Source organism: Trematomus bernacchii, unplaced genomic scaffold (assembly GCF_902827165.1).
Source record: "Trematomus bernacchii unplaced genomic scaffold, fTreBer1.1, whole genome shotgun sequence".
In the NCBI taxonomy this organism is placed as follows: domain Eukaryota; kingdom Metazoa; phylum Chordata; class Actinopteri; order Perciformes; family Nototheniidae; genus Trematomus; species Trematomus bernacchii.
The window spans coordinates 6,961,089-6,980,183 of record NW_022988097.1 but is presented as its reverse complement, the minus strand read 5'-3'; the positions used below and the strand labels follow the sequence as shown (position 1 = coordinate 6,980,183).

The 19,095-nt window shown below is 41.9% G+C and overlaps 1 protein-coding gene across 1 annotated transcript; it reads right to left on the bottom strand.

The window, feature by feature from the left end:
- Positions 1–3,834: 3,834 nt before the first annotated feature.
- stc2a (stanniocalcin 2a) lies at positions 3,835–10,396 on the bottom strand. Its single transcript, XM_034121025.1, has 4 exons — positions 10,056–10,396; positions 7,911–8,053; positions 6,950–7,161; positions 3,835–6,729 (listed from the first exon to the last, which is right to left on the bottom strand). Exons 1-4 carry the CDS (start codon positions 10,192–10,194, stop codon positions 6,366–6,368), a joined length of 858 nt encoding a protein of 285 aa, XP_033976916.1. The 5' UTR covers positions 10,195–10,396; the 3' UTR covers positions 3,835–6,365.
- Between the last annotated feature and the right edge of the window lie 8,699 nt (positions 10,397–19,095).

Below are 19,095 nucleotides of genomic sequence, written 5' to 3'. Positions count from 1 at the left end.
TCCCTGAAAGAGCTTATTCTTGTTAACACAGTGTTCCCCAAGGCGGACCCACCCTTCATTTGTATCCTGTAGTAACAGCACACATCACCCCACCCCACTCCTGTGTGCAGCAGGGCCTGTTGGGGTGGTTTAACAACACACACAGCGGCGTGTCTTGAGCTTCTGGTTTCTTTTTAAAATAACAGACTGCTGTTCCAGGTGTTACTTGTTTAATATTTCCCAGGCCAGTATAGTGTGTGCAAGGTTAAGCGTCTCAGAACGTGTGCTGGGATCCACCATCTTATATATGCTGCTGCCTGGTCTTTTGAGGGCGACAGTAATTTGAGCACAGTGAGTTGTGTCAGCGTTTTCTTCCCTAAGAGCACCACGCTCTGTATTCCCCAGTGAAACTGAGCCTTGCTGCTGAGGTTCCACTCATTTAATGCAGACAAATTACACATGATTATTCAACACGCAGTTTATAAAATGTGTGTTGTACCATAGGACATTCTTCTCTCTGAGACCCAACAGTATAGACAGAAGTGGGGTGCACCCATTCACCCCTAAAGGTTCTTTAATGATTCATCCATGGAACTTAGGCACCCAGTCATTAATTCATTAGTTCTCACTGGAACACAGGGTAGATGTTCACAAAGCAGACAAGGCCGACTGTCTCAGGTTTCTCTGCTTCTCTCTCTGCTGCTCAGCCTCCTCTCAGATGTGATCTACTGCCTCCATATTGATAGAGCTTGGTTGTCATACCAACCATGCAAACTGGGAGATGTCTAGTCCAGCCGGCAGCCAATGGCCAGGAGGTCATCGGTCTCAGACGCAATGCATTGTTACAACATTGTGACACAGCATAATTTCTCTTACACAATGTATCCCACTACACTCTGTGGCCTTTATATCAGCTCCCTGACTGTAGCGTAACACACAGTTTGCTATGTCAGCATTAATTTGAGTGTTTGCATATACTGTAGCTCACATTTCCGTTAGGACGGTGCCAATGTATTTGGAAATGAGTTAGTAATATTAGGATAAACACAAAAGTAATATGGTGCAGTCATTCCTGCAATGTTTTTGTAAACAAGAAAAGTTGTAGTTTAAAACTAAAATTGGAGATTTTATGCCACGTATCAAGTGTGTTATTTCATCAAGGGGTTACGTAAAGATTGTGGACTCACAGGGTACAGAATTGAAAAAGAAGCAACTGTCAATAGGATCTAATGGGTGTTTGAGGAGTATGTTGAAGCAAAAAAACCTACTTGAAAAAACAGAAAAACACCACAGTTCGGGTTAAAATAAGTATGTTGAATTAAAGCCAGGATGGGTGCGTATTTGTTGAAACACTCTTCACATCCTGACGGCAATGAATAAACCTAATGCTTTGTCAAAAACAAGAATCTGGTAAATGTCGATGTTGCAGGACTTTTATAAGTCTACTTGCCTGCCCATGCACTCATTGCATGTCACTGGAGTCTACAACAAGCTGTTAGCCTGACAGCTGTTAAAACTAAGCCCTGTTAGTCTTTTATGTTCATTAAGATATTATTACATTCATAATGATAATTACTGGGGAGTGACCTTGGATGGAGGCTTGAAGGGACGGGCTTTCAGTGTTGCCAAAATGGCGTCTTTCTTGCTAGATGTAGCAATCTTTGGAGCTAGTGCTGCTAGCTACTTTCATTGTAAAAGTGTTGGCAACATCGGGCTGGGTTTTTAAGATGGATATATTAAAAAAGGCTTGTTTGCTTATGTTGGCTTCTACAATGTTACCTTCTGAAGCTTTAAGTTTCCTATGTAAGTTAATTAGTCAATGTCAATAAGTCAATAACACACAAACAGTCCTGATCTTTCATCATAAATAAGTTAATACAGTTTTAATTTCTTTTATACTACCTTACCTGACTTTGTCATGGAGTAAAATTATGAAAGTGAAAGTTAAGCAAAAGGACGAGCAGTGATAACATGCTTAAGAATACTTAAGAAATTGACCTGTTACTCGCATGTCATTTGGTGATACCAGGGTGAAACTGAAGCAGTAGAGGATGTGATATCCTGATTCTTAGACTCTTATCTGCGTCAAAGTCCAACAATGCTAGACTTCTCATAACACAAATTAATAGTATTGTCACCTAAACTCTGATAACCCTTATAACGTCATCAGGGAAGTTTGGAACATTAGAAAGCGCCTCAAGAGCCACAGAAGACATTATAGTGTTTCAACAGGCTGAGCCCTCGTGATGACTCAACTCAACTTAATCAAGTCCTCCATTAATGTAAAACATAATACAAATGCATTGGTTGTTCCTGAATAGGTAGTTTAGAGACATACTATTTTAATGTACTTCCTGTAATCAAAGATAACAGAGCATAACAGGAAGCTTAGACACTTCGGATTCACTTTTTAAAACTAATTATAAGAGACAACCAATGCTTCCTTAATGTGACATCCTTGTATCCAACATATGGTGATAGCTTAGTTTGTCCTGAAAATAAATATGTATACTACTTGATTATGCCTTTCAGGGTTGAGGTTATACAAGGATTTCTACACAAAAAGACCAGGTGAACCAAAATATGAAAAAAGGGATTACACCTTAGAGGGTTAATAACTATACATTTTCAGCTTTAAAAACATTTGCAGCTTCCATGAAGTAAAACAACCCATATTGAATTAAATATGTTCTCATGCTCCCACTATATGCCTTTAAGTCAATACAAAGAGAAATGTCACCACCCAGTGGTCATTAACTTTCACTACACACTCAGAGAAGGCTGGCTAACTGTGGCATTGTGGCAGATTCACAATGAACTGCAGAGGTGCTGATACCACTTACTTAGGTTGTAAGATACGTTATGTGGCATGTTGCTTTTTATCTTTCCTGCCACACCGTAGACACATAAAAAAAAAACGAACCAAAGGTTTTGTGTCTCACATTCCCATGTATGGGCAAAAGGCCTCAGCACACTTAACTTGACCCTAGAATGACTTAAAGCTGCAGAAGGACAGTTGGAAGTCCACCATTCAAATCAGAGCACTGTCTAAATGTTTAGTGAGGCAATGTACACTGTGGGGACAACTCATAAAAACTGACACCCTGAACCAAGCCCAAGCATAGCCTACAATCCAGAGCAGCTGACATCAGTGTTTAGGCCTTTCAAAAGGGAGGATATTTCCAGTCCTTGAAACTTTAAACACAGTCTGTATTTCACTGTCAGAGGCGTCAAGTTAGACGGAGGCAGATGGGGTGTCTTTTAACTTGTGTGTATACCTGAGACAACCTTCTTATCTGATACTGTGCCACAAGAATGTGTTTGTCATGGTGTTTATGCCATACTTCAATGAAATCCTTCTGTTCTGTTCGGGTCAGATTTACTACTTTCATCAATCATAAATGTTCTGTTTTACATTTGAAGGCCTTATGATATCCTCTACAGTAGGCATTTGAACATATCAAATTGCTGATTTATTTGTATTTAATTTTGAGTGGCCTCATCAACTTTTTAACACCTATGATGTACCTGGTCAAATGACCGCCATAGGAAATGAATAGGAAACCCTAGATAAGGTTCTTCCATCAGAAAGCACACACCAAAATCGACTAAATATTCATTTTGTAATACATTACCAGTGTCTATTCTTTGTATATTTAATGCAGTTATTTATGTAAACCAGTAGTCTGATACATTGTTTACAGCTTAAAAGGGTGTTAGATAAAATGTGGTGATGATTAATGGTTGTAAGAGCATAAAACAGACAGGTCAAATTTGACCACGAACACCAAAGCAAGGGAAAAACCGGAGGGTTAAATAAATACTATAGTGATAGACACATGTACAAAATACAGACAAAAATATTTTAATGATAACAAGATACATTTGACTTCATGAGTCCAAAGATATTTGTAGGATCAAATGCCCAATGTCTTAGGTGAGTTACAAACTTCTAGACCATGTTCTGTATTTTCAGCGGTGGAAGAAGAGTCCTTGTGCTTAACGGAGGAAAACACGTCGTGATGGAGCACTAACAATACCGGAAACGTGATTAGTTTTATTTCCTCTGAACACATAAAGAAAAAGCCATTCAAGCCACTACATTATCACAAAAAGCCATATCAAACCTAATGACAGAGCTGAACAGATTGTTACTTTACACACACATACAGTACATTCTCAATAGGATTAGCTTATGTCTCATGCTGGGATGTCACAGGAATCCCAACTTCCAATAAAAAAAGAAAAGCCTGAAAGCCTCACTGATGATTCAAATCCACAGAGCTTATAATACTCTCTAAAGGATTGGGAGGAAATAACCTTAATGTAAGTACATCAGGAAAATAAAGTAGAAAAAAAACTGAGCCACAAAGTCTGCGCAGGTTTTAGCTTCTTTTTTTTGCACAAATCGCTCCCCGGCATGTGGTGTAATGTGCTCACAAGCTGCACTTCCACAGCTTAAAGAGTAAGACTGGCCTGAAATGGTCAAAATAAGTGTCTGTGAATTAAAGCAGGGAGAGAAGAGTACTAGGAGAAGTCAAGATGGAGTGAATCATCACATAAAAAATAAGTCTCCTTTTTTTCTGCACTCCTCTTTGCCTCTCCGAGTTGCTCGCTCTTGGCTGTGGCCCAGAGGAATTCTCTGGTGGCCTCGGTAAATATAACATTTAGAATAACAGCGCCAGAGCCCCCGTGTGTGGACTTAACCCAGTTCCTGGTTCCTTGCTGCGTTGCCTGCGGCTCTAACGGGTAGAATAACAGGCCTTCATGTCTCTCCTGAACTAGGTAAGGGACCAGAGAGGGATAAGGGATAATTTAGAGATCTGGAGGGTTTCTTTAAAGCCTCTTTCCTGCCCATTGGGACACCTCAATCTTCTGAAGAAGGGGCTCAATCTGGTCCTAAGGGGCATGCTGGGATAGAGGCTTGGTGCTTTAGTTGATAAGGAAACCAGGTTTGATCAAATTAAATATCTTGTACAGTTAGCTCTGATTAGAGGGCGACTGCTCTTGAAACCTGGTCTTATTTCTTAACCTGCAGCAGTCCAACACGGACTAACAATCATCCAAAGTGCAAAATCTAAGACTTCTGTGGCTCAACATCATCGTTAAATAGCTTCAACATGAAATCTCCCCATGACACAGTATCATCCATTCACTTAAATCACAGAGAGGCGGTCACTGTGGACAATAACAAGTTTAGGCACCTTGATGTGTGTGATTTTACATTTGAAAAGGACTTGATTGAACATCCTCTCTTTGCTGCAGTTCACCAATAGCTAGATGGAAAACCAATGTATAAGGTTTGACAGTTAAATTCTTGTTTGTGGAAAAGAACAATAATGTCTCCTGAAAGAATACACATGAAATGAATCTGTGATGTCACCAGGGCAGAGTTTCTGAAGCTCCATTAACAATGAATGGGAGCGCCGTGACACTTTTTGATAAAAATAACAAAGAGTCCATGTCTCCCATTCATTGCTGTCCAGACAGCAGTGCTGGATGACATCAGAGATTAGTCTCGGCTCTCTTATTATTAGCTTTGTGAGAGACTTATCAATACATACAAGTGTGAAATGTCCATATTCATAGTATTACATGTGCATCCTCTTTAGAGTGGATTTTCACTTGCACAAGTTTGTTGGCTTCGTGGCCATCATGCACTACAATTCATATGTGCCAGAACTGGACTTGAAACCTGTACAATTTTGTATTTAATCATCAAGTATCTATAATTATAATACACATTCCCACTTTTGAAACAACAAATGGTGTATGTTACATATCTACAGACCAATGTGTGATGGGTGCAATACTGTGAAGAGAACGACAGACAGCACGCCATATACTATGTCATCTATAGTATATCAGTATTGCATATTGTAACTATATTTATGCATGTTTATATAAATATAGATAGGTATATTTCTATGTACATTTTGATACTTCAACATTGCATACAGAATAAAATAAATAATACAAATATAATCAAATCTTACAGTAAGTATGATTTGAGAAATGCTATATTAGAGCCTAAATAGTCCTAACAGATGAAATAATTATGATAATTACAATTATTATTCAATTTCTAAAAAAATAGTGGCCTACAGTCTGGCATAACAATACAAGCTACACCACAATTACCCTGCAAGTTTACCATGTGGGACTGCTGGAATGACTGGAGAGGGCGGAATAAGGACAGGAAAAGGTCGGGGCTTGTTTCCTTCTGCTCAGTCTGTCTGGGAATTTGTGTGTGTGTGTTTGAAGAAGTGTGCGAGAGTGTGTTTTTGTGTGTGAGGGTGTGTTCATTTGTGTTTGTGTGCATAAGTCTGCAAGTGTGGTTTTTAAACGTTGTATGGGATCAAAGGTCGGGACAGTCTCCTGCGCTTTCACCTCCGGATGTCGGTGGCCTCAGGGTCTTCCTGCTCAGCCACGAGTCCAGCCTCTGGGCTCTGGCGGCGGGGTCCCTGACTGCGATTGCGTGGGTGAGCATTGAAAGCCGCTTTAGCCGGTTTGTCCTTTTCGCCTTGCCGCAGAGGGCGAGGGTGCTCCGACTCAGGGTGGGAGGTCAAGGGCTGGCGGTGGTGTTCGACGGCAGAGCCGGATGGAGAAGGGGCGAGGGAGGAGCAGAGGCTCAGGCTGTCGCACAAAGCCCCCCAGTTCTGCTCGCACTGTAGCCGCACGCTCCGTGTCAACGCCTCCTTCACCTCCTCTCCGCAACTCAGGAGAATATTCACCAGCTCCACGTATGGGCTGGGCAGAGAGAGGCAGATAACTCACATGAAGCTTGTGATTTGGAAGCACAATAAAGACCAATGTCTAGGAAACAACAGGAATAAATGGGATGGCACTATTACTATACATGAAATAACAGAACAGGGAGGTAGGGAAGGTACACAAGCAGAGATTTGATAAGAAGAAGGGACAGGCCAAAGAAATCTATCCAAACATGCAGTCCGGAGCAGCCACTCACCCTTTAGGAAAGAGATCTTGAAAATGGATCATCTCCACCATGACGGCCACATTGTCCTTAGCCGCAGAGCACAGGTTATGTTTGATGTAGCACTCTCTCTGGAGCTGGAACACCATCTCTTTAATGGACACACACTTCCTGCTGATGCAGCTGAACTTGTGCCGTAGCCCATGTGCCATACATTTCAGAGCATCCTTGATGAATGATTTCCCCTATAAAACACAGCAGAGATAAAACTGTGAGCAAACTCTCAAGACAAGCTGAAGTTGTTGGATCATGTCGGCCAAAGAAAAACCTTCAGGTATCAAATCAAAATCAAATCAAATCAGGTTTTATTTATAAAGCACATTTAAAAGCGATTTTTGGTCGAGCCAAAGTGCTGTACATGTAATAAAAACACATTACTACAAAACACAATAAACGACAATAAATTACAACAGGTATTTCTTTAACATATTAAAATATAATGTTGCTACTTTCGAGAACTTCACCCATTTAGGCAGATTTTGTGAATATGTGCAGTTGTATTAAAGCAAACTTGTTTTGAATGTGTAACTGCATGGGGTGGAGAAATTCTGTGTGAATAGCAGTAAATTGTGCATGATTTGACTGCCAAAGATTCCCAGAATGTGATCCTATAGACATGTTAAGACCCCTGTCAGGCCTGGCTTGGCAGGTCTTCGGCGTCCGCTAGGCGTACGGCCAATTGGCTCATGACCCCTGATCCCAACTGTACATGCACCAATCCAATGAGAGGGAAGGGAACCTCCCAAGAGAGGAAAAGAGATTAGGGGAACCGTACATTCATGATCGTACTTCTAGGAAATGTGGGTATGTATATATAATACAAAAAGCACAAGTAAACACATCTGTGCATAGATGACAAGTGTGGAGCGGTGAAGAGGAATGTTGCCTCTGGTTATACCATTTTTGCAAACACACAGACAGACTAGTTTAGTACCTGAGAGTCAAATTTGCCAGCGTTGTGCAGGAACGTCATGCAGATTTCCTGCAGCCCTCGTATCTCGCAGGAGTTATTCTCAAAGCACTCAAACACACCACAGCCGACATCCCCTGCACTCACCAGGCAGTGCTGGATCTCAGCTGGAAAGAGAGAACAGGTTAGGGGAGGGACCTTATCGTCTGTTCACAGCAAAGACGGCAGCACATTGTTACAGTTTTACTGCTGGAAGACACAACTCCGCTTCATATTGCTGCACAAAATCACAAAGCTGATGTGGCGTACGACTATTACCACAGACACAGGCGCTCGCTCGTGTGTTCATGACCTAGAGTCAGAGAGAGAAAAGGGATGCAGGGCGGGTGGAGGGTGGAGGGAAGGGAGAGAAGTCTAATTTCCCAGGCTGAGGGGTTCCTGCAGAGGAACACTGTGACTGGTGACAGATATTACTGTGTCATTCTGCACCACAGTCCATCTGCATTGCCTAGCATTGAGATGGGATGGTGCATTGCAGATATAGCCTTGACTGCTACGGAGTGGATGAAAACACAAATGCAGTCGTTTCTATAAATGTGCATCAACAAGTCTCCCAATTTTTGCATTCAACGATGAACTGCACACTAAATCGACAGTATAAAAAATGTGCATCATTAGCTACATGAAGGGGTAAAACAGCCGCCATGCAGGCAAAACAACTTGCAAAATATCTAAGTATATGTCATGTGAACACATAATATGAGCTTCTGCACACCACTGGCTGGCTCCAAAATGACATTTTCTCTTTACAGTGGCCACAAAAGACAGGAATAAAACAGATGTCTGAGGACAGAAATTACCATGTGAAAGTTAAGGTCTCTTTTAACCCTAAATTGCTGTGTAAGAGCATGCATTATGAGCCATCTACCAGAAGGGAACCTGTCACAGAAACTACTGCTTACCCTATGTGACATTACTCTTAAATTAATCTGGCAAATTGCACGTTAGGTTGGCAGCAAAACCAGCCTTACACAGTTTGGCTCCGAAAACCCTGAGTGTTGACTCGAGTGAAAACATAATTACACGCGTGATCTGCCTCGAAGCTGATAACTGAAGGGCGTAAGAAAATGTTTTCCTTCAGTCGGAAGTGCGCATCAGGCGCGTAAAGGTGAAGCAAATACAGGATTAAATGGGATTTATTAAGAATCACGCTTGTCAACAAAGAGCCTCTGTTGGGGGTGGTAGGGGGAAGGGGCAGAGTTTGTAGGCACTGAGTTGAACTTTAGTGCGCAGGAAAAGTGACTGAGCCGCTGTCAGCAGTGCTTGTTTTGGCATCACGGGAATGTGCTTGGATCGTACGAGCCTGGCCGCAACGTGCATTGAATTACACAGTGGTGTTACCAGGGTCTCTGCTGTGAGACCTGCATTGGAGTTTGTCCTTATAGTTTTTATTCCAATGCGGAGGCAAGATTACAATGATGCTGTAATATTTTGACACCGGTTCACGTGGTGTGGCGCAAGTCATGCTGTCAATAAGGGGGGGCGACGACGACCAATCAGCCAATATAAACCAGCAGTTTGAACGAAAAGGCAGTAGTCCAATGTGGTTAGTGCTGTGTGTTAGACGCGTGTCTTTGGATGGTTTCTACGCTATATTTCCCCCAGAAGATTGGGTCAAGAAATAAACTCCTGCTCTTCTTTAGCCACACTACTACAATCATGACTGCTCCACTAACCTGCTTCAACACATCACACAGCATTCATTGGAGACACAACACATGCAGATCTTTTCCAGAAAACACTGATACTGTCACCTATGACGCGCACACGTACACCAGCACGCAAGCACACCTAGATGCGCTGCCGTATACATTACCTATTACCTTGTGCCGATCTATTAATAGTTTACTAACATATTGAGTTTCTGTCTGAGAGTATTTACAAAATATCGTCTTTCTGAATAATCGAAAAAGGGTCACTAGTGTGCACCACGGCGCCTGGATTTAATTTAAAAGCTGCGGATTGATCAAATCGCCCGGAGGGGTCCCCGGCATGGTTTAATTTTCAGCCACTGAAACACGTGTACGGACAAACCCCACGGAGATGTGCGCGCAGTTGCATCACCGAATCTTCCCATTCCTTATCTCCACTGACACTTGTAGTTCTTACCTGTATTCTGCAGGGAGAGGCGTCCTTTCTGGCTCGCAGGCTTCTCCGGGAGGCTGTCGTGGATATCTATATTATCCGATCCCACCACTTGCTCCAGCACTGACAAAACCAGCAGCGCCACGGCCAGTTTGACCAACATTGCGTCCCCCGTGCTACGATTCCCAGCAAAGATCCTGCAGTGTGTGTGTGTGTGTGTGTGTGTGTGTGTGTGTGTGTGTGTGTGGGTGTGTGTGTGTGCGTGCGTGTGTGTGCGTGCGTGTGTGTGTGTGTTTGTTTGTTTGTGTGTGTGAGGGGTTCACCTTGGATCAGTGATCAGCTCAGCTGCGGCTCGGTGTCTTATGGGGCAGCTGTGGGACTGAATGCATGAGCTGGAAGGGATGCTGCCTATATTTCTCAGAGCCCCGGGTGTCAATTTGGATGAAGGAGTTAAGCAGGTGTTGTCGGTTGGGGCTTCACAACCAATCAGAGACGCAGACATCCACGTCCAAGGTTTTAGGGGAGTGTCCAGTGAAAGTCTTTTGAAAGTCCCTTTTTGCAATAAAACTGGTGCTATAAAGAAATATTCATGAGTAAGTTGACTGTGACAGCTTTCGAAAAGCAGTTTCTCACAAACCAAATCTGTCAATCATAAAACGCTCCAATATAAAACGCTGATCTCCAATAGGAACTGTGATACTTTCAACAGCTTATTTCATGTGCATATTGCAAGATAACTCACAGTTCCTGTTTTTCGTTGAAAAGTCAATAGAAAGTCGGTTTTGCCATAAAAACACTTATTTAGGCTATATGAGAGCAGCGAGAGGACCAAGCTTGCCAACAGACTGGAGAAAATTGTAGCTATGAAGTCAAAGTAGTCTACATAAAATAGTCTACATAAAATAGCTTAGCCTGTGGGTCATTAATTCAATTTAGTAATTAAATTTACGGCAGCTTCATTATGTTGTCACTGCTTTAAAATAAAGGTGAAAAGTCAGCACCCCATGAAAATAAATTAAATTTGTAATCTTGGAATCGATGCAGTAAAATCAATACCTTTACTCAAACAACAGGATGTCATATTGATTTGGTGATAATGCTATAATTACTGGATTTTTCCATTCAAAGGATCCTACAAATAGAAGCCTTAATAACTCTGTGTTTATGGGGATGGAAATATGAAGGGGTCTAATGCCTGGTTTAGTCCATGACAATGAGATCTGCTAACCACTACTACGGGGAGTGGTCTAAGAATAGATGACCAAGGTTGGCAGGGTCGCACATTTGGAGACCTTAGAGGAATCTTTTTCAAGAGCAACACTCAAGGATGTCATGTGGAATAACTGTGAGCAGACTGAGCCTGCAGTGAGAACAGAAAGTCTATTTTCTTTGAAATGTTTCCAGTTACCTAATGGTGGAACTCTTTCAGGTAAAGGCCTCCATAGGAGACAGTGGTGCGATGCAGAACAGGATGTCCCTGCGTGTGTCACTTGTCATGCCATAGGACCACAAGGGGACAGGAAATAGTATTGATGGCAGGAAATGACTATCAGGGTGCAGGGGGGGCAACTGCACTTATTTCCAAAGCCTCTAGGGGGCCCAGTGATACTAATTGTTTATTCCTTTTTGCAATTTTAACTTTGCACCAGAGCAACCTCATTATAATAAGCTTCCATACAGGCAAACAATACGCATAAACACAAATACAATTTGTTTTCAAGCAAGATTTTTTTGTTCAACTCATCTGCATATTTTAAAATGTTGGGAGTAAACTCAGGGAGACGAAGTAATGACCCACACTAAAAAAAAACATACTTTCTGGTTCGACACAAACTTAAACTTCCATCCTGACAGTAATAATGAGGAATGATGATGTGTTTTAGGACGAAACGGGTTGTATCTGCTACAGTTCTCTATCGTAAGGACGGTTCGTCCACACGAGGCCGTAACGGAACCGCGGAAACGGAGCCCTCAAACGATAACGGCTCCCAAGGTGGATAGATCTGCGGACGAAACGCTCTGGGGGGCCAAACGGCTCCGTGTACGTCGTCCTATACGATCATTTCCTGATAACGATGACGCCATAGCCCCGCCTCTCCCCACCTCTGCTGCTCACCCCCACGTCACCCGCGTCATTGCTGATGTGTTTCGCCAACAACAACAACAATGGCGGATCACAGGGTTGTTTTCGTGCTCCAGACACTACTGACCATGCTACAGATGTTAGTGCAAACATATACAGCTCCTCTACCACAACCATCAGCAACAAGTGGACATGGAGAACTACATGAACTGCATGTTGCTAAATCCACCGCGGAGAATAAACAGAAGGGCAACCATGGCAACCATGCTCGGGGGGTCTTCTTCGCTGCTTTTGGTGTATTTTGTGGCAGAAGTACAGCGCCACTTACAGGCCCGGCATATGTACTACAGTGTCTCCAGCGGGTCGAGCGGTCCCGGGTGGACGGACACGTTTCTTGAGCCGATTCCGTGTGGACGGAAGACTTTTTTGATATCGACTAAGGTTCGTTTTCGTTTGCGTCTCCGTGTAAACGTGGCCTTAGTTGTGATCTAGCGTGTGATCGGGTGGGTGTGGGGACCATACTGAAACTCAAACCCTGGGACAAATGTGCTACGCCACTGCTCAGACCTCCCATACAGGAACATGGGGAAACAATTGGCCGTGGTGCGAGTGTGTGTGAAAGACAGACAGAGGAAAAGACAGACAAACAGGCATCTGATTGTGGCCTGCCTAATTTCATAGATCTGTGACTTTGAAATGTGTTTATCGTAACAATTTCATTTATTTTCATAAAATCCTTTTCATGGGAAGCTCTGGCTCTGTCTGGTGGAAAAACTTTAAACCCATGGCTATATTTAGACCATCAATGAAATTAGCCTAGAGCAGGAATTGGACTCCCACTCAAGCCTAACCAAAATGATGATCACTTATAGCTCTAAATATAGATAATTATTATCTACAGACTGCAGTATCTATCGGTTTAATTTAGGTTTTTAGTCAGTGGAATGAATTTCAGAGAAGTCACCACAGCTGAGAAATGGGAGGTATTCTGGCCAGGAGATGGTGGAGCGTGGAAAACCTCAACATTTCAATATTCCCATTATATTCTTATGCTGGATGTGGTAGACTCTGCTGTCTGCTGTTGATGTATAATGATCTTGTCTCAGTTTTGTCTCCTATCCTCATACTATTACTCTAATTCAAAGATTCGTTTTGGTATTAGTATGGTATAATCTAAATTCAATATAGCATCGTTATAAACTTTGCATTCCTCAATAAAAAGTTGTTCCAGTCTGTTTGCCACAAATTGGCTTAAGCTTGAAGAGCACAGAACGGAAATTGCAATGCAGCATTATTTTTCAAAGTCCACTGGATTTGCAGCCGGCTCACACACAGGAGGGTGCAGCGGCCGAGGCGCGCGTCTGGAGATGGGCTTGGAGCGTTTCCAGTTGTGCCTATACCACAAACTGGAATCTCCTGCTCAATTCACGTCTGCTAAAAGCTGCCCACGCTGTGAACACACCCTCGGTTTGGCCCAATCAGGGCGCTGCAGTGGACCACAGGCTTGTAATGAGCTCATTACTAGGATCCGGGTTAATGATCCGGATGAATCAGGACTCACCCATCTCTAAATGGAGTGCGTCACCGATGCCTGCTGGTGCTGCATCCAAGCCATATGGGAAAAACTGCTCAACCAAGACTAACGACCTGGAGGCATTCAAGTATTATAGTTATTTAGAGACTATAATATAACTGTGGTTAAGTTTTTTATTGCGAAAAATCAACAAATTATTTATTTTTCAAGTTAGGAAAATCTTTATAGATCCTTTGGTGAAATCCATAAACTAATCAGCATATGGTAAACCAACCACAACCTTAGAGTGATAAACACATGAGTGCATCGATAAATATAACACAATTATATTATATCATTGTGAATTCTGTAGAAAGCGCCAGAAAACGTTTTTACACTTTTGGTATTTCAGGTATACTCTGATGTTTTTCGAACAAACAAAGTAGGACTGTGGTTTTGCTACTTTTACTTAAAGGGGACCTATCATGCAAAATGCACTTTTGTACGTCTTTTATACATGAATATGTGTCCCCGGTGTTCCAGGGAACTCACCAAGTGTCAGAAAACACAAGCCTCTCTATTTTCCTCCATACCCAAATCTCTAAAAAAGGGGCTGCAACGGATCTGATACAGACTGATCCAGATTTGAACACTTCTATGTCGTCACAGAAGTGGCGCTACGGCTATTGGGCCAACTCTCCACCTATCAGGGGAATGTGGGGTTGGGCCACGGCCGGCCATTGCCGCTCGAAAGCGCTGGAGACGCTGTAGTACATATGCCAGGCCTGTAAGTGGCGCTGTAGTCTGCCACAAAAGCAGCGAAGAAGACTTCCCGCCCATAGTTACCATGGTTACCCTTCTGTTTATTCTCCGCTGTGGCTTTTTTTCTCCCTCCCTGAGGCAAGCGTTTGCTCCCGCTGCTTTAATTCAATGCAATCCCTCCCCGTCGAGGCAAGCACTGTAATTCTCTCCGGTTAGTCCACCAGCAGATGACAAACACCCACCTCTCCGCCTCTTCCAAGGAACAAGGGGACCGTGCGGCAGAGTTTCAGTTTCAGTTTCTTTCGCCGGTCAAGATGTCCGTTAAAGTTTAAATCTTCCGGACAAAATTAGAAAAGTGCCGGTCAAAGGTCTTCTTTGTTATTTATTGAGCTTTAAAACAAATGAATAACGACTCTATATAATAAAACACGGAGGACGGAGATCTCTTTTTCTCCCCCTCTTCTGACAGCCCAGCAGCTGATCAGAGCACGGCTACCCTCTCCTGCAGGGGGGCGTGGTCAGCAGAATCAGACCCGTAGACAGCAAACAGCACATAGAGCGAAATGAGGCATGGCTAAAATGCATGATCTGTTTGGTATTTTGAAAACAGAAACGTATAAATATATCTTATATAGGTATGGCCCTACAATATATCATTTAAAGTGGACCTATCATGCTATATTTGAATAATATAGTGTAGGACCATACCTATATAAGGCATATTTATACTTTTTTTTTTTCAAAATACCAAACAGATCATGCCTCATTTTGCTCAATTTGACATTTTTTAGATCTGTTTTAGCAAGGGTTGATTCTGTGAGCAACAGCACCATCTAGAGGCCTGGCATATGTACTACAACGTCTCCAGCGCTTTCGAACGTGGTTGTCTCCTCCTGATTGGTGGAGTTGGCCCAATAGCCGTAGCGCCACTGTCCTGACGTCAGGAAAGTGTTCAAATCTGGATCAGTTTTTATCAGATCCGTTGCAGCCCCTTTTTTAGAGATTTGGGTATGGAGGAAAATAGAGAGGGTTGTGTTTTCTGACACTTGGCGAGTTCCCTGGAACACCGGGGACACATATTCATGTATAAAAGACGTACAAAAGTGCATTTTGCATGATAGGTCCCCTTTAAATATAGCATGATAGGTCCACTTTAAGATCATATCTGAAGACTTTGTCAACCGCTGGACTCACCAACAGACCAAATACCAATCATGAAATATATCCTTTTTTCGTCTTAAACGTCAGCTGGTATATTACAAAACAAAACAAAATCTCAAGGACAATTTACACTAGAACCACATTTGCATTTCACAGTCTTCCTCTGTGGATGGACACAACTCAACATGGATATCTTTCAATATATCTCCATGACAACAGAGCAATCTGCTGAGAAACAGCTGGTAAGTGAACCCTGGTTTTTTTTGTTTGTAAAGATACTGTTTCAAGTATCGATAATGTACAGTCATGCTAAACAGTTAGCATGTTTCACAAAAGATTGTTTTTTCTGTATTGCAGAAAATAAGCTCAATGGCAAACACCCATTCATGATACTAAGACATAATGTTCGGCAGGATAATCTCCACATATTAACGACAATTTGTGATTTTCGAAGCGCCACAGGTAAAAAGCTAATGCTAGGCTAAAACGAACTACATCACAATTGCATGGCTGGGCATCACCACTGTTAGGCTAAAGACGGACTCGTTTTGGTGTGATGACGGTTTGGACCATTGGTAGTGATATGGAAATGCAGCAATGTGCTAACAAAGACATGCCAATACAAACATGGAAGTAAACCATGAAGGATTCAAGCTTTAAAAAAAAAAGGGCTTTGCAAATGTCTTACGAGGACACACACACAATTTGTTTTAGTCAATAACACTGAACTGAACAAATCTTTTGTTTTTGTCATGGCAACGCCACAGGACACCTTTAAGGGTTGGAGCTACTGGCACCACTCGTGTTTACTTCATATCAAAGCAACACAAAATGCCAAACAAAGAAACAAGAACATTCAGTGGTTTGACTAACCAAATGAACATCATGATTTAAAACTTTATTCACAAGGTTAAAATAATCTCGCAAAGAGTGAGCAAGCAGCGACCAACTGTATACTTTGAAACGTATAGTTTTTTCAATTTGAATAAAAAGTATGTTTAAGTTTGACTAAACAATTGCACCTAAAGCTCAATTTAGTGGCTACCCTGGAGCTTTCAATAATTTTGCACGGTTGTCATAGCAGATGAAGCGACATGTCATCCATGTTGATTACAAAATTGAGTTTATATGATATGATTGCGTGTTTTGTACGTGTGTCAGGGTTTGTTGCACTTTGTATGAAGACCTTGTTCACAACTTGACTGCATCTGTCACGCTCACTTGAATAAGTGTGAGGACTGTCTCAGTCTGATCCACAGATGGTGGCGTGAAAGCTATGGTGATATGTTTTTTTTGATAGCCTATTTAATCTGTCTTGTTTCAGAGGTATTAAGAATCTGTTTCATATTTATGTTGCGTGAAGGAGGCATTGTCTCCTTTTTGTGACACTGTCCAGAAAATGAGGAGTATGCTTTGACAGGAGTAATGCTCATTCACTTTGACTGCTGTACTGTAAACATACAGAAAGCAGACATGTGTTCTGAGTTGGGACCCCTGCGGCCCTGGCAAGTGATCAACCATTGAATGAAACCACAACAGAGAGGCCCGGCTGGGGTGTGTGTGTGAGCGTGTGTATTTGTTTGTGTGAATGGGGGGTCACTTCACTTGGAGGGAGGCTTCTGTAACAGCAATTAATATTACGAGTTTACAGACTGCTTATAGTACTTTACGGGAAGCATGTGGGTGCAATACGGCTAAAAGTTCAGACTCAGCCGTGGAAAGCCGCTGGACCATTACTCCTGACTGAGTGACCCCAAAGAGACTTCAATAAAAAAACGTATAACATCTTCTCCTTTAACTCTCAAACCGCGTGTGTTGTAAATGAGGGACAGTATCGCTGCGTTTACACTTCAGGTAAAAGTGTCTCCAATCTGAATTTGTTCCCCCTCAAATTAGTTCAGTGTGAACAGAAGAAAATACATATTTTAAATGTCATTACATTCTCTGATTGCTGTCCTTGATCATATATTTATTCTATATTAAATTGTGACTTGGGCATGAATCCAGTGCAATATCTCTCTTGATTCTGTACTAGTATTTGAAAAACAATGATAGCATCAATGATGTATCACTGAATAATTGTTTTTTGAATGGAATTTGGAATTTTGTCTCACTGCCAAAAAGAAAAACAAACAAACATAAACAAACACTCAAAAACAGCTCCAACGCACTGGTGTAAAAGGCGATGAAAAAACAATACAAGGTACATTATATATACATTGATTTGATGTTCTGGGAAATACACAAGACTGTGCTTGACCATAGAAGATCTTAGTCGTATAACAATTATAACATACCATTTTGTGGACTAATGGACTAGTTGATAAACACGCCTGATAACAACTATGTTTCTCCAAAAGGAATAATGCTACTTTTACACTTTAAATGTTTCCAGCGATGTGCTCATGAGCTACTTTGAAAGTAATTCAGCATGCATAAGCATTACAAATTATTATTCAAATATTTTTATTGAGAAGAGGCATACAAGTGTAAGTAGTAGTACATGTTCTTTGGGGTGGAAATCATGCTTCCCTTTTTCCAACATAGAAGACAAACATAACAGCCAACAAGAAATAATAAGGAAGAAAAAACATAGCATGACAGGAATAATGCCATACCTAATCATAGTGGGAAAGAACATACAAAAAGTTTATCTAATGAAAAAAAAAAAAACATTTAAAAAAAAAAACTAGAGAAAAAAAAAACACAGAGTGGTGCAGATGAGCCCAAATTACCCCCCCCCCCCCCCCCCCCCCCCCCCCCCCCTTCCCTTCCCGAGCAGTGCCACCAAGCCATTAAAAACGATGTTTGTGCAATGCATTTCAGCCGACCGTCCCTCTTATAAATGAAACCATTGGACCCCACATCCTTTCGAATTCCCCAGTCTATCTTTTAGGATATATCGAATTCTTTCTAAATGCAGAGTATCAGTCAATGCCGTAATCCAAGCTTTAAAACTGGGCACATCCTTTGATTTCCATAACAGGAGAATAAGTTTCTTTGCACACAGGAGGCCATAGGACAGGAGATGAAGTTGTGCATTTTGAAGTGTGTTACACTGTTCAGATGTGCCCAGTATCACTAACACTGGATCTGGTTGTAGTTGGACTTTAAATGCCTTTGAAAAGAATGAGAATATTGCGACCCAAAAGTTCTGTAGTTTAGGGCATAGCACATAGCTATGAAGTAAATCTGCCTCTGATTGTTCACATTTCTCACAGGTTGGTGACAATTCGGGAAAGATTCTATGGAGTTTTACTTTAGAGTAGTGCAACCTATGTAACATTTTGAACTGTATGAGGCAGTGCCTGGCGTTAAGGGAACAGATACTCACATATTTCAAGGCCTTGTCCCAGGTGTCCTCTGCTATTTCCTCACTAAACTCTTTTTCCCAGTCTTTTTTTATACAGTTTGTATCAACTTGTCCATAGTCTTGTAGTACGTCATATATAAATGACACTGCATGTCTCTCTGCTAAACAGTCTCTCAGAGAGTGGTCAAGCTTGTCAGGTGTTGCAGTCTCAAAGTCATGTAGGTGGGTCCTC

Bases quoted from the DNA above. Each gene is read 5' to 3' on its own strand.
- stc2a (XM_034121025.1), bottom strand. From the start codon at position 10,194: ATGTTGGTCAAACTGGCCGTGGCGCTGCTGGTTTTGTCAGTGCTGGAG. The intron at 8,054-10,055 runs GTAAGAACTACA...CTCTCTTTCCAG, and splicing joins CCTCTCCCTGCAGAATACAG to CTGAGATCCAGCACTGCCTG. The intron at 6,730-6,949 runs GTGAGTGGCTGC...CTCTCTGCCCAG, and splicing joins CAAGATCTCTTTCCTAAAGG to CCCATACGTGGAGCTGGTGA.